We start from the raw sequence: 15,184 nt of genomic DNA on the forward strand, positions 1-15,184 counted from the left end.
TTGTGATTTGTCAGTAGGTATACATGCTATGGCATGAGTTAATATATTTGTCTTGATTAAACAAAAATGCAAAGGTGAATTTTGTAAGTAGGTATACATGCTATGGCATGAGTTAATATATTTGTCTTGATTAAACAAAAATGCAAAGGTGAATTTGAAACATATTTTAAATTATAATGTGATATTGGAATGAGTAGTTAACAATTGATATGATAATTTGATTGTGATGAAGTGTAAGGGGATAAAGATAATTGTGTTGAAATAAAAATGATAGATAGATGTGATATATTTGAAAATGAGAATGATGCTCACTTGGGTAACATATTATCATAAGGCCAACATGTTGATATTGAAATAACGAAATTGTGAATTAAGTGAGTATCACACATTGCATGATCAGTTAGTAAGAGTTTGCTTAAGAAGAAAAGTAGTTAAAATTCATATAGTATTTTTGGCTGCCTTCCAATACACAAGAATATAACCTTGTCTCATAATTTGTTGAGAATTAGAATCTAGTTATCTCCATCAATTTATTAAAGAGATTAGCTTATAGTATATGACACCCTAAAGATTCGAGAGTAGAAAAAACCGTGGTCTAAGAGTGAGTCTTGTGATCTTTAGTTGGGTCACGCCTTACAATTGATAAGCTTGAGTAATTCAGTTACACGGACGGAGCCCTATTTAATGTTACAACCCATGGTTTCAGTCTAAAAAATAAAAAGGATATAAGGATTGTTTGATCATGCATATGTGTTCATATGATGTGTCACATTGTTGTTTAAATTTGCGGCAAGTCGTGATGGTAAATTAGGTCATTATCACATGTCTGTATGTCTTGTGATAATGTACCACATGAATTGAAATGAAAATTTGAAAATGAGTTAAATGAGAAATGACAATTTTGTATTACATGTGATAGTATTATGTTTTGAGAAAAGTAATTTTAATTACATATGTTTGTTCAATTGATATACAATTATATAGAGTAGACGTATCTAAAGGCAAGAGGTCCAAAAAAACAAAACAACAGTTAAATTTGATTTCTCTAACCGCATGTTTCACTAAACCATCCACATTCAGCCTAAACCGATTTGGTTTCCTTCAATTTTTTCGTAATCAAGTTGTCCCAATTTTTCTTATAGCATCTCAAGTCTCACATCACACTACCAACAACTAGAGTAGATGAGATGGCTATATTCTTTCACGTGTAATCCTCTGCAGCAAACAGTAATTTTTTATTTTAGTTGATGTTTCAACTTTCAACACTCAGGTGGGTTTGAAGTGTTGCCTTGCAAGTGTAGCCGATAGGCCAGACGTGAATTGCGTTAATGTGATATTGTCGAGCCGGGCATCTAGGATAGTGATAGCCACAACATCCAAGGCCGTCATGGTGGAGGAAGGTATGCATAGTATTTTTCTGTAAGTTAGTTAAATGTTAAATAATTCATAACTTTTGAAACTTTAAAATTGCGTTTTCTCATTATTAGTGTTTTATTATATTGAAATTATTCCAATTTTAAAGAAAAAATTAAAATAAATTTGAAAGCACTGGATCTCCAACTTTTTTCCAAAGCCACCTTACTGTCACGGGCTGAGAGTCTGGCGCAGCACACGGCGCCCGTGCGGCGTCCTGGAGGACCCCATAATCCTCAGGACAAGCCTTACCACGTACGGATCACACTGGTTTCGCCCTGCCATGGGCTCATCAGGGAGGCGGCACTAGCCCCCGACCAGTTGTGCACACAGTCCGAAGACTGAGGCAGAACACCCCCAATGCTAATGTCGCCCCCTTTACCCATATTGTGCGAGGCTAACCAGCGGACCGTTCATTATCTTGGTTTTTACACGGTCACGGAAATATCATCCGTGACATTCTCCCACACCCAATCTAGCACGCCCTCGTGCTAGGGGAGAACGACTCCGCCCAAGGATCGTACGTACAGTACTGCCACAAACACACCAGCTTACTTGCTGGGTGGCCACCCGAGTCCTGCACTCTTCGGACCCACTCGCACCCGCGAGCCAACAGGAGTGGAGTCGACAACGGCCAACCATCCCGCCCGAGTCCCCACTTTTGGACCCACCTGCTCGGAGGCCTTTTCTGGAGCGGTGCCGAGGCCGACCAGTCCCAACGTGGGACCCCACGCGCGCACACGGCAGTAAAGTACGTCCGGCTCTGATACCACTCTGTCACGGGCTGAGAGTCTGGCGCAGCACACGGCACCCGTGCGGCGTCCTGGAGGACCCCATAATCCTCAGGACAAGCCTTACCACGTACGGATCACACTGGTTTCGCCCTGCCATGGGCTCATCAGGGAGGCGGCACTAGCCCCCGACCAGTTGTGCACACAGTCCGAAGACTGAGGCAGAACACCCCCCAATGCTAATGTCGCCCCCTTTCCCATATTGTGCGAGGCTAACCAGCGGACCGTTCATTATCCGGAAATATCATCCGTGACATTACGCTTAACTCGGTTAACAGTCTTCTACTGTATCTGTCTTTTTTTTTTTTTAAGCCATTATTTCCGCATCTTTGTGCTGGCTCAGTAAATGGGATGGGAGTGGGACCAGTGATGATTAATTCGTTGTTATCTGGAAAACTGAACTCCTTGTCTTTTAAAGAGTAGACTGTAGAGCAGACTTTCGGTTTCAAAAATTCAAGACTTTCTTCTGCCGTGTTGCTCACCAATCCAAATATTTCCAAGGATCAGACTCTCTCTCTCTCTCATTCTGGCAAGTCATTCCGATGTTAGTATTTTGTGTTACAAAATTTTCTATTTATCCATCATTTCCTTGTGAACCATTCTTTGATTCCTTGCAGCTTTGGAGAACAGTGCTACTCACGCCTTTTAAACTTGTTACCGTATTTCTTCACGAGGCAAGCCATGCAATTGCTTGTAAACTTACATGTGGTCATGTGAGCATCTATGTCCTTCTCTCACATCTTTTCAAGCGAGGTGCTCATATTTCTTATGTGGATACAAATGTCTAATACATACTTCTAACGAAAATGTGACTTTATATATGTGTGTCCAAGAAGACCCACGTTAGTTTAGTCATTTGAATTCCTTAAATACTTTCGTAAATCTCCACTTTAGATGCTGAAGCTATGTTATTTGCAGGTAGAAGGAATTCAAGTTCATGCAGATGAAGGTGGAACAACCCAAACACGTGGAGGCATATACTGGTTGATCTTACCAGCTGGATGTATTGTTCAAGTTTTCACTTCTTACTTCTTTCATGTTGATTTTATTTGGAGATCTCTACCTTCTAACACATTCTAGATTGTGATATTTTCTGTGCCTGACTTTCAAAATACATGAGCTAATTTGTATATTATCACAATCCTAATGAAACATCTTAATCATTACCATTGTCAATGGCTGTAAATCTTTGGGTTTATTTGATCTCATACTTTTAATCTATTCTCCTCATGGTGGCAATTCAGATCTTGGTTCAGCCTTTTGGGGCATGATCTTGATACTTGCATCAACAAATCTTCTCACTGCAAGAATAGCTGCTGGGTGTTTTATTGCTGCTCTACTTGTTGTCCTCTTTGTAGCAAAAAATGTACGTACTAAATAATACGTTATACTTTTACCAGGGTGTCATGTCATTTGATGCTACTGTTTTTATTTTGAAATTGTAAAACTATACAAATAGATTGTCCTGGAGACATCAATATGCAAACAGATGATCAAATATCCTTGTTATTCTTTGCAAAATTCAGTCAGTCAATGAATTGTATTCTATGAAGCATGAGAACTTATGGAAAGAGCTATTTCCGAGTTCCATATGCTTAGTATAATCATATTAAATAAATACAATGATTCCAATTTTGTTATGTCATCCTGTTGTGTAATGTTGAGTCTCGTGCTTGTGCCAATATCTTTGCTTCTTTTTCTTGAGTGAGTATTTTATCGTATGTGAAATACATGTGACCTTCGCAAGGATGGTGTTTATCCAGTAGACTTGGTTTTTCTCATACATGCAGACTAAATCTCTATTTTTCCAGCGCAGTGGACTCTTCGAGGACTTTGCATTGGTATGTGCTTTCATAGTCAAAGATGATCTATTTCCTATGAGTTACACCCGTTGCATCATGTTTATCAGTTTATTCTTATAAATTGAGGTCGCAGGATTCATCATTTTCCTAGGCATAATATGGGCCCTGCAAGAGACAACCAAAATTCGAATTCTACGGTACATTATCTTGTTCATAGGTAAGTACTGTATTCTATAGTCATGGATCTAGAATCATGTGGGTGCAGAGGACCAAATAAAGTGCTTGGGGAATCTAGAACCAACTTGAAATTTTATAAGGTTAATTATTTAGTCTTGATCAATTCCTGACCCATAATTGAAATTCATTTCATTTATTTCAATATGCAGGTGTAATGAACAGCTTGTTTTCAGTATATGGTATGACTTGAAACCTATTGATCTAGTATTACATTGGCCATTATGAAATGGTAAAATCCCTATAATATGGCCCTGCAGATATCTATGATGATCTGATCTCTCGTAGAGTTCACTCCAGTGATGCAGAAAAATTTGCAGAAGTGTGTCCTTGCCCTTGTTCTGGATTTGGATGGGGTGTTATTTGGTGAGGAATGTATTCACTGGACTTAATTCTTCTTTTTTTGAGCATGCAGGACAAAGTAACCTGATATAACATGACACTGTTGTGTTGTTGCATTTTTACATTTTTACAAATTCCAAATTTTACTTGCAGGGGTCTGATATCTTTCATCTTTCTTTGTGGAGCGCGTTTATTTGGGTGTTGTGATCTTGTCACACCGTAGATTAGATTAGTTTTTTTATTTCTTTTAACTGATGATCGACCAGCTTTCTTCATTTGTTAGATGAAGATTAAAAAAAAATTGATGGATTATGTATATTGGTAATTTTTTGAGGATCTCATTGATCAGAGAGGTTCTGCTCTGTAAAGTTGACTCTCTTGCTAGATTAAGGGCTGTGGCTTGGTGTGGCAACAGAACTAATCTTGCAATAAGCAATGGAAAATTCATTATTTGTTCAGATGCATGGATCACTAAAGCTTAGCTCTGTGGTCATATACAACGTAGCAAAGTCATTGATTTCCAAGAACAAACCGACTGGGAAAGTCATAGGAAAAAATTGGTCGCAGTGAGTGCGGAGAGAACAGCTAAGAAACAGCTAATATATCATAACACCCCAAATTTAGACCTGGATAAATGATCTCGCAGCTTTAGATGGGTGCTAAGGAACTTGAATTGATGAGAGTTGATTGTGGTTTTGATAATGTGCAATATTAATAATGTATTCGCCTAAGCTTGTTGCCCCTAGTGAACCAGTTCAGCTTAAGTTTATGGATAATCATCCTGGCCAATTTTTGTTGACCTGAAATCGTCGATTTGTTTCATGTATTGTTTAGTTGTATCACTTGATTTCTTGTTTTATGAACGAATCAGTTTTTGACTTGAAAAATCATAGTCAATTTGGGGATCGTCTTTCACATATTCAAATTGGTCTTGACTTACCGAAGACTTCCGTATTTTTTTTCACATGCACACTCACACGGCTTTAAACTTAAAAGTATGAAGTTCTCTGAAATAAGAGAAAGTAAAACGGGTGCATGCTCGTAAATTAACAGTCCGACTGGCCAATGTTACGATTTCTGGTTTCGCCAGTCAACTAACAAGACGAATAAATGATACAGATGAAAAATGGATGAATAATTTAGTCGTCAATTCATGGCATGTATTAATTTCTCTTTTTGCTGAGAGTAACGTGACATCAAATGATTAATCCACTTTTGTAACATCCTCCTAAATCGTACCAATTACCTGAGAGCCGTTTAACAAGCGTACTCCAACCTGACGTTGAGCGCGCGAGAAAAAGATAAAAAGTGGAAATCAAAACAATAATTTGCATTGAACTGAATATGATATTTATGCGTTCACCCTAAAAATACTAAAATAAGATAAACTGTTGGGTAAATACTAAAAAGGCATAATAACCAAGAAAAGGAAAGCCAACTGGGCTGTAATTAAATTTTCCAAATAGAATAATTGCAACTACAAAACCAAACCCCACATGAAGAGAGCCAGAATAAAGTCGCTTTTTTTACCATCATCACAAAATTAAGTCCACGGCTAAAACCAACAGGTCCACAATATTTTTAACTCTTGAAAAAATTCAAGCTATCGAAAAGCTAAGCCTCTGTGACAGGATACTCAAACACGACGTCTTTGCCCGACAGCTTCCTGTATACTGCAGCGAAAGTCTCAAGCTTGTACTCAGTGTTATTTCGCTCCTTTGGGTCCAAGAAAACCTGTTCAGAGGAGGACAGATGCTATTAAAATTGGCATAAGTTGTTGTACTTGAAGCAGCAGCTTATATATATGCCACAATGCTCACATGAAGCAGCTTCTATCCACCACAAGGAGGGGGAAAAACAGAATGTACAGTGAAGTTCCAAGACAGCAAGTTTTAGGACACTTAATTGGCTCAATGTATATGCATGTGCATTCGCCTGGTTACGTAGAGATCCTCTAAAGATCTTGATAGCTAATCTAACAACTGTAACATCAAAGATTAACAGCGACCATATTACCTTCATAATCTTGGATCCATCAATTCGGTACCTAATGCGCTTCCCAACAATCTCAGCAGGCAATACAACATCCTCCAGCATTGCTTCATGCACAGCAGTGAGTGTACGGCTTCGAGGACGTTGCACAGCAGATCCCTTCTTTGGAGGCCTCAATATCCTCCGGGTGGCAATCAAAACTACATCCTACAAGTTCAGGAAAACTTTGAAACATAAAAAAATATCACATAAAATGGAAACAGGTAATTCACACAAGGCGAGAACTTTTAGCATCATTTCCTTTTTCCTTTTCATTTGTCATCTTTCAGACAAAGTACATTTCCTCACAAATAAATCTTTACAGCAAATTACTGATGCATCATCTTAACCCAAAAGAAAAAGTTTCAGCTATTACTCAACACCCTGAACAACTTCACAGGTAACCAGAATAAAGATAGCATGTTGTCAGTGCCTTTTTCTCCTTTTTTATTATTTTATTGGGGGGACAACATCTTTATCAGAGAAATTCGTCTTCGTGACTATTGAAAAATAAATATACCTTCTGTTAACAACAAATGGGCAATGGAACCAACAAACATGGGAAGCAAACTTATGAATTACAAGTTCACATCTTGCCACTCCATCAACAAGACATAAACCAAATGACTTGCTATTAGTAAATGCAGAAACGCCAATATTAAAAATTTATCATGCTATTTTAATGGGAGGGTAAGTAATTGGCTTACTCAGTCCATTATTATTAATGTTTAAGATATTATTAATATTATTAACAACGCACAGATGTCAAGACACTCATCAACTGTCAATGAGCCAATATGAGTCATACACAAGATATTAAAGTCAGCATACCTTCCCACTGAATTTCTTCTCAAGCTCTCTGACAAGCCTAACATGAATCTTCCTAAAAGCCTTCCTTAATCTATAGGGAACATGGACAACCACAGCCTTGCGGTTCCCAGATACATCAATCTGACTGCAAATCAAGACAAATGTCAGCCATAATTCACAGACAGACAAACATCACAAACCTTCAAGCATGTAATACACATACTTACACTGCTGAATTTATGTATAGGTCTTTCAAATCACTTTTCAGCTCCTGATTGGTATTTTCCAAATCAAACAATGCCTGCAACAACAGAATTAAAGCTCAAAACAAAATTATATGTTGCCAAAAGGAAACAAAAAATTCATAGTTGTGGGTTTGGGCAACAGAAGTAGTATATAACGTCAAAACCTGCCCAACTGACTCTTCAAACTCAGTTGGCTCAGCATCATTATCTTTGTGGATTTTCTTCCTTGATGTGTACATCTTCACTACTCTGGTAAAAGAACATCGAGGAAAGAATATAAATAATCTACCTCTGGATATATTAAGAAAGAACAGATATTGAACGAAGCCAAGTTGAGAGTGAGTGAAAATCTAAGTTAAATTTAAAACTCTTCCTTAGTAGAGCATTGTCATTGTAAGACGAACACTAAACCATATATTAAAAATGCTATGGTTAATAAAACATTTTGGAGACTTGTTATCTTCTCGTCACATCATCACTTCGTTTTTGAAATTACAGGACACTTATTGTCAGCTGTGTCAATGACTGTACATTAAATGTCAAATAAGGACTTGCAAGAAGGTTGCACACAAAACATACGGTCTACGTTAGAGCAATTCAATGGGTTAACTTATGTTCAGGATAATAAATGCAAATTCAGAGTTTCAGAAACTCATTTAGGGATTGTAATGCAGCATAGAGCAACGAGGATTCGGGTTCATAATCCTCATCACAGACATTAAAGTAACCAAAGAATTTTGCGATACCATATTCCTAATTCCTTCCAGGTAAGAGGTAATTCATGTCTTTGAATCCTATCGAGAGAATAAAAATCAGGACAAAGAAAATGGACTATAGTTAACGAATATGTTGTGAAGTATACGCATTTCAGCAATATTTTTTAAGACTATAGCTTCTCCGCAAGCAATTTATTTACGAAACCAAACACAGCCATCGATCAAACATTCAAACCCGCCGCCGCACTGTGTTGATTGCCAAGAGAACATAAAAGAGAGAAAGTTCCTCCCATCTTCCATTGATTTTTATCAATTACTTTGCATAGCGCATCAAAGTTCAAACATGTTTCCGATTTATTCCTCACCTCTGAAAGTAGCAAACCCCCGGATAGATCCGCTGCCTCGGGTGAGACTCTCTGGTCAGGTTTCGCCGAGTTCACTGAAAACCCTAGGGTTTGGGATTGCACTTTTGTTTATAAACATGGAACGAACGCCTAGGATTAGTTTCGGTACACGTGGACGTGTGATATTTAATGAAAGCTATAATCCATAAAAATGCCGAATGCAGTCGAGTGGATGCCAAGTTATTATTTCGATATTTATAAATAAATATAAAATATAATTTAAATTATAATTATAAATTCTGATTATGATATAAATGGTTTCAATATTTAAAAAATTATACAAAATTTATATCCATGTTCAGTGAACTAATATACTATAAAAAATACAACTAATTACGTTATTTATAACTCACAAATAATAAAATATATTTCCATATTTTATACAATGCACAACCTATATATCTACTTTTATTCATATTAAAAATAAATATGAATAGCGCATCAAAGTTCAAATTTTATTTTTCCTACTCTGAAAGTAGCAAACCCCCGGATAGATCCGCTGCCTCGGGTGAGACTCTCTGGTCAGGTTTCGCCGAGTTCACTGAAAACCCTAGGGTTTTTGGGATTGCACTTTTGTTTATAAACATGGAACGAACGCCTAGGATTAGTTTCGGTACACGTGGACGTGTGGTATTTAATGAAAGCTATAATCCATAAAAATGCCGAATGCAGTCGAGTGGATGCCAAGTTATTATTTCGATATTTATAAATAAATATAAATATAATTTTAAATTATAATTATAAATTCTGATTATGAATTATAAATGGTTTCAATATTTAAAAAATTATACAATTTTTTATATCCATGTTCAGTGAACTAATATACTATAAAAAATACAACTAATTACGTTATTTATAACTCACAAATAATAAAATATATTTCCATATTTTATACAATGCACAAACCTATATATCTGCTTTTATTCATATTAAAAATAAATATGAATAAGAGGATTTTTTTTTTACAATGATATGCATTATATTTTTATATTTTCATAAGCTACTTGGAGAAGAAATTTTTTTGTTCTTTTTATAAGGTACCATATGGGATAAATATTTTTGCCATTTTCATATAGAGAATTGTTGGTTCATTTTTAAATACACTGTATAAATTTAAATGAGATAAAAATACTAAAAATTAATTTTTATATAGAGTTAATAAATTCTAAATACTTTAATATTTCAATAATAATATTGAAAGTATCTTATAAAAAGGAGGCAAGTAAGTACTCCATCCTTTAAAAAATATTAGACATTTTTTAAGGAGTTAGATGTTAAAAATATAAAATATTTTTAATTTTTTAAGGTTTAATTATTATTCTTTTTTAAAGTATCCTTATTAAATAAATTATTTTATATTTATTTTTAGAGTGAGACATCCTATTAAATAAAGATAAATATAAAAATATAGAGTCAATTTAAAAATAAATAATTTTTTTTATTAAGAATAAGATTCAGTTAAAATTTTTTATATTTTCTAACAGGAAGTACTAATACATTTGATATTAATTAATCAATTGTTAGCAAATTTTTAAGTAAGTGTTGAAGTAATTACAAGGACTTGTTTGCATGGTTGGCAAATGGCAATGGCAAAGTCTCTCTCTCTCTTCACCCACGCTGGGCTTTTGTCGTACTTTCCATTGGATTTGGGCTTGGTTAGGTTCTGTTTGTTGGGTGTTAAAAAAAAACCTTATTTATCTTTTTTTTTTCCCATTGAGTTTAGTAAAAAACAAGAAATTTTTGGACGAGTTATAAACACTGAATAAATTAATAATAACTACTAAAATGAATTCTAAAATTTTTTTACCTTTTACCCAAAAAAAATTACCTTCCTTCTTTTTTTTCTTTGGAATTGTTTTACTTTCCTAATTCTTTTTTCCCTTTCAAAAAGACAAAGGAGGCCCGAGGACTCTATGTGAGTGTCTCAAAGCAATGTACCATACATGAAAGGACCCTTCACATACACGTTTCTAAAAGTTGGTCCTTGGAATAATTTCTGTGATTTTTGCACTGCGCTGAGAACTGAGGAAGAGAAAAGAATGAGTGAAATCCTTTTTCATGCTAATTTCCAAACCTTGTTTATACATGGCCCTTCTAAATGGTGACTCTTCCCATCAGAATCGAATAAACACAAAAACTAACACATCGGAGCAAAAGCAGGGCAGAACAACTACAACACCACGCTAATCTTGTACAACAAATCAATCACCCTCTACATATAAATCCAGTAGCTATATATATATATATATATAAATTGTTAATTGACAGTTGCTTATATCAGATAACAAATAACTAAAATCATGGAATATAGAATTTGGTCCATCACAAAAAAGATCTAGAACCCCTGAAATTCTTATTCTTGGAAGTTTCTGAACTGCCACAGTTCGTCCATGCCCCACAGGCTGCATGCAACTTCGTTGTTCATCCAGTTGCCTGCCATAGCCTCAGCTGCCACCGTTGTTCCCAGATTGAATGTTTCCATGTCATAATTGTTGTTATTAACATGGTAACCATCATACATAAGGGAGATCATGTCACTGTTATCTAAGGCTTGAAACTGAGACACTTCTGGGATGTTTGATGATTCTGAGGAAGAAGACGACACGCATGAACTGTTTTGAACTACTATTTCATTCATCCCACAAGGTCGCTGCCAAGGAATCTGTGTTGGTACTGTCCCTATTTGTGAACACTGAGAAACACTTTCAATAGACAGAGGAATCGTTTGGTTTTGGATTGACATGGCAGCAGCAGGAGGAGAAGCTATTTCTCTTGCTTTCTGCAGCAACCTTGGCATCCAGAATCGCCTGATGATTTCTTTAAACTCTGTGCTGTTTGGGTCAATATTCAAGTGTCTTGCTTGTTTCTGAATCCGAGTTCTCCAGTAGTTCTTGATCTCATTGTCTGTCCTCCCAGGAAGATGTTGAGCAATCTTCGACCACCTAGTACAAGCAATCCCATAAACTTAATGAACATCAACGGTTGATAATTGATGGACAACATTTAAGAGTTAGTCATAGAATAGAATTGTAGGTACCTGTTGCCCCACTTTGAGTGGAGTTCAAGGATTAAAACCTGCTCTTCTGAGGATAAATTTCCTCGCTTTACCTGTGGGTTCAGATAATTAAGCCATCTTAATCTGCAACTCTTCCCAGTTCTCTTCAACCCTGACTCTCACAAAAGAGACAGGAAAACGAAAATCAGACATCAAGAGAGATTAATTGCTTCACTATTTTCAGGTTCTATTGTTCAGAGTTTTTCATTTATTACCTGAAAGTTTTGCAAGCAAATTCCATCGTCCTTCCCCATTAACAGAGATGTACTGCGTTAACAGATTGTCCTCTTCAAGAGTCCAAGGTCCCCTCCTGAGTTCATTATCATCTTCACTGCTACTGCTATCACTCTTTGAAGTAGACATGGATGCTTTCACAGAGAAAACCCCGAAACACTACTAAGCTTTTATATATATCTGGAAATGATGAGGAAGGTGAAAGAGTCTAGAAGATATAGAGTTTGAAAGCAAATTGGTGTGCGCAAGATATCCAAGTACCAGGTCTAAAGTTGAAGGCTTGGCACTGTATCCCAATTTAGGGGGCGAGTAAGAGTCAAAGGAGACACTATGAGCTTTCTAATGCTTTTCTAATTTCTGAGAGGAGAAAAGAGTAAAGTAATAGAATAATACTGATACAAATTCCACAGCACAGCTTCCATTCATCTTCCGTAGTCGTTGCCACTGGAAACTTTTAAAGGGGTTGATAGATATGAAGTAGATAGGTTCATTGTTTGGCATCTCTCAGTCTTGTTCGTAGACAAAACGACAGATTTTAATTTATAGCACCGATGAGGTGTCACACTGGCTGCACAAATAGGAAGTTAACTTTAGCGCTAGCTAGTTTCTTCTAATTGGCAATTAGTCAGATAGAGAAAATGTACTCCATGTGAAGAGAAGACATCTTGAAAGGCATTCCCTTTCAAGTCCTCTGTTAGATAATAAGTTGCCTTTTTACTTTCTTTAGGTGCCCCATCACCATTAGGTGTAAAGGAGATTGAGAATAAAGCCCTAATTAAAAGAGAAAATTTATGAGAGTTAAGTTTTCAATAAATTATTTTATTGTAAATATTAATTTAAATAATTATAAATAAAAATATTAAGATTGTAAATTTAAAGTTATATTTTGAATTTCAATATATCATTTGTTAAAAGAAATGTGAATAAAATGGTCAAAGTTAAGTTTCATAAGGTTACCTGCAATACTATTACTATGGTAAAAAATACAAACTCAATTAAGGATCTCAGTTACCTTTGGAGTGGGTAGATTCACAAATTAATAGACTCCCTTATAATTTTCAAAAGGATATAAAAATATTAGAGATTATGAAAGTTCGATAAAATGTTGAACTTTTGAGGAGTTGAATTATATTTATTTATAAATATGATAAATTAATTATTTCTATATCTTTTAAATCCTCTCAACTCACTCAATTAAAAGATATGAAAACGGAATTAATTCACAGTCCAAAAGGTTCAATTACATGGTCCACTTTTACAATAGGCTAATTTGTTCAATGTTTAATAACTAATCAATACAAATTTATAATATATTCAAAATATTTCAACATCATTTATAATCGAAACTCTTAAATTTGTAAACTTTTGAATCAATATATTTATAACTTATTTTTTTAAAAAAAAGTATCATTCCCTCTTTTAAAATTTAACTGTTATTTATCCTAAATTTTAAGTATTGCCGCCCAATATAGTATATAACAACTCCCTTGAGATGCTTTTTTTTTTTTTCAATTTCATTGGATTCAAATACGGAACCTCAGTTAACTAAATTTCTCTCACTCAACTCAACCACAGTAACAACATCCTCTTTTTTAACAATAATAACAACAAACTGTATCCTAACAAATGAAGTTAGCTATAGAGATTATAGCAGGTCAAGGTGTTTTATCAGTAGATAACTTTGTAAATATAACGTTGTTCTTGCCCATGGCAAAAAGCAAATGCTCAGCCCTCGAGAATCTCTCGTTATTTGGAGAGAAAAAAAAATAATTTTTTAGGATTCGTATGAAAATGGTAAGATTTCAGAGAGCACGTAAAAAAGAAAAAGATAAAAAGGCAAAAAGAATCTTGTTTTGATTGAAATGGGTGATAAGATCAAGGGGAGCATTGATGTTAATTTTCTCGTTGCTTCAACGTGATCAGAAACGTGCTTGGCTGGACAATCTACACGGAACGGAAAATCAAAAGAAAACGTGCTCAATTACGTTTAGCGTGGGGGGGCGGCATTAAAGTCCTCTCAAGAATTTTTCAGCACGACACGGCCATAGTTTTATTTTCTGTGGTTCTCATTATTCCTTCATTACATCATCTCCGCTTGCCAACAGACTACACCACAACTTCTCCAATAAATAAATAAATAAATTGTTGCAGCCGGGAAAATTCAATGCAAGTATATTTGACACCCTCTATTCTGGATTCAATCTTCCGGCAGACAATATATTTTTGCGAGGATCACAATTTTGGCATTATCAACGGGATTAGAGGCTTCTCCTTATTTATTGACTTCTATAAAATGAGAAATAATAAATATAAAAAGTAGTTGGATAATTAATGCCAACAAAATTTCTCTCTCTCTCTCTCTCTCTCTCTCTCACATACACATATATATTTGTGATATTAGAATAAATTTAATTTAAAAAAATGTATAAGTGAAATTATAAATTTTTCATAAAAATAATATATATATTAAAAAAAGTAAAGAAAATTGATTAAAACGTAAATCCTCCTATATTTGACTTGTTTCCCGTACTTGTCACTTTCTGGATACTAGGTGCACTGTTGTGGAGCTTCAACAACCACCAATTAATGGCGGTGTAAGTGGTCAAATTAAGAATAAATTATAGCATTATATATGTTCCTTTTTTTTATTATTGTTATATCACCCGTGTCTTGAAAAACTTGGTAACATTGCCATCTCCCGACTAGTCCGAACTCTTAACCGTGGAAGGACCATTATCATGCATCCTTGTTTCTTGAGAGACGGTTATAACGGCAAGGATGATCTCGGACCTGCGCTTCACAATATGAATAATCTCTTGCATAGTAATGAGACGCAATGTTTTAAGCACGGTTGGGTTGTGAATCTCTGGATTTGAAGTGTGGGTTTAGTTTCATGTTAAAGATCAAACTTGGATTCCATCTTCATAAACGACATCTTTATATACGATGTTGCCCACAAAAATCGATCTGCTCCCTCAAGCAGAGATAAAAAAAAATAATCTTATTTATAAATCAAGCGTTTAAATTTTTATTATAATTTTTTTGTCCTTTATTAAATGTTAAAGAAAAAATATATTATTTAAATGTGTATATTTAATAAAAAAAAG

The 15,184-nt window shown here is 35.1% G+C and overlaps 2 protein-coding genes and 1 pseudogene across 2 annotated transcripts; 1 reads left to right on the top strand and 2 right to left on the bottom strand.

Moving 5' to 3' along the window:
* The first annotated feature begins 2,741 nt into the window (after positions 1–2,741).
* On the top strand, positions 2,742–5,101 carry LOC129291235 (uncharacterized; annotated as a pseudogene).
* Positions 5,102–5,998: 897 nt separating this feature from the next.
* LOC129308409 (40S ribosomal protein S7) lies at positions 5,999–8,879 on the bottom strand. Its single transcript, XM_054949520.1, has 6 exons — positions 8,750–8,879; positions 7,833–7,917; positions 7,651–7,724; positions 7,445–7,568; positions 6,599–6,781; positions 5,999–6,316 (listed from the first exon to the last, which is right to left on the bottom strand). Exons 2-6 carry the CDS (start codon positions 7,905–7,907, stop codon positions 6,197–6,199), a joined length of 576 nt encoding a protein of 191 aa, XP_054805495.1. The 5' UTR covers positions 7,908–7,917; positions 8,750–8,879; the 3' UTR covers positions 5,999–6,196.
* A 1,949-nt stretch (positions 8,880–10,828) lies between these two features.
* On the bottom strand, positions 10,829–12,583 carry LOC129323135 (transcription factor MYB62-like). Its single transcript, XM_054969713.1, has 3 exons — positions 12,059–12,583; positions 11,826–11,955; positions 10,829–11,730 (listed from the first exon to the last, which is right to left on the bottom strand). The coding sequence occupies exons 1-3, from the start codon at positions 12,204–12,206 to the stop codon at positions 11,142–11,144; spliced, it is 867 nt and encodes a 288-aa protein (XP_054825688.1). The 5' UTR covers positions 12,207–12,583; the 3' UTR covers positions 10,829–11,141.
* Positions 12,584–15,184: the final 2,601 nt, after the last annotated feature.

Source organism: Prosopis cineraria, unplaced genomic scaffold, assembly GCF_029017545.1.
Source record: "Prosopis cineraria cultivar Desert tree isolate PC_DT_omini unplaced genomic scaffold, ASM2901754v1 PC1, whole genome shotgun sequence".
Taxonomy (NCBI): Eukaryota; Viridiplantae; Streptophyta; class Magnoliopsida; order Fabales; family Fabaceae; genus Prosopis; species Prosopis cineraria.

Coding starts and splice junctions, on each gene's coding strand:
- LOC129308409 (XM_054949520.1), bottom strand. CDS start 7,907: ATGTACACATCAAGGAAGAAAATCCACAAAGATAATGATGCTGAGCCA. Junction 7,569..7,650: donor CTATACATAAATTCAGCAGT/GTAAGTATGTGT, acceptor CTTGATTTGCAG/TCAGATTGATGTATCTGGGA. Junction 6,317..6,598: donor ATGGATCCAAGATTATGAAG/GTAATATGGTCG, acceptor TCCTCTGAACAG/GTTTTCTTGGACCCAAAGGA.
- LOC129323135 (XM_054969713.1), bottom strand. CDS start 12,206: ATGTCTACTTCAAAGAGTGATAGCAGTAGCAGTGAAGATGATAATGAA. Junction 11,956..12,058: donor TTTGCTTGCAAAACTTTCAG/GTAATAAATGAA, acceptor TGTGAGAGTCAG/GGTTGAAGAGAACTGGGAAG. Junction 11,731..11,825: donor CACTCAAAGTGGGGCAACAG/GTACCTACAATT, acceptor TGCTTGTACTAG/GTGGTCGAAGATTGCTCAAC.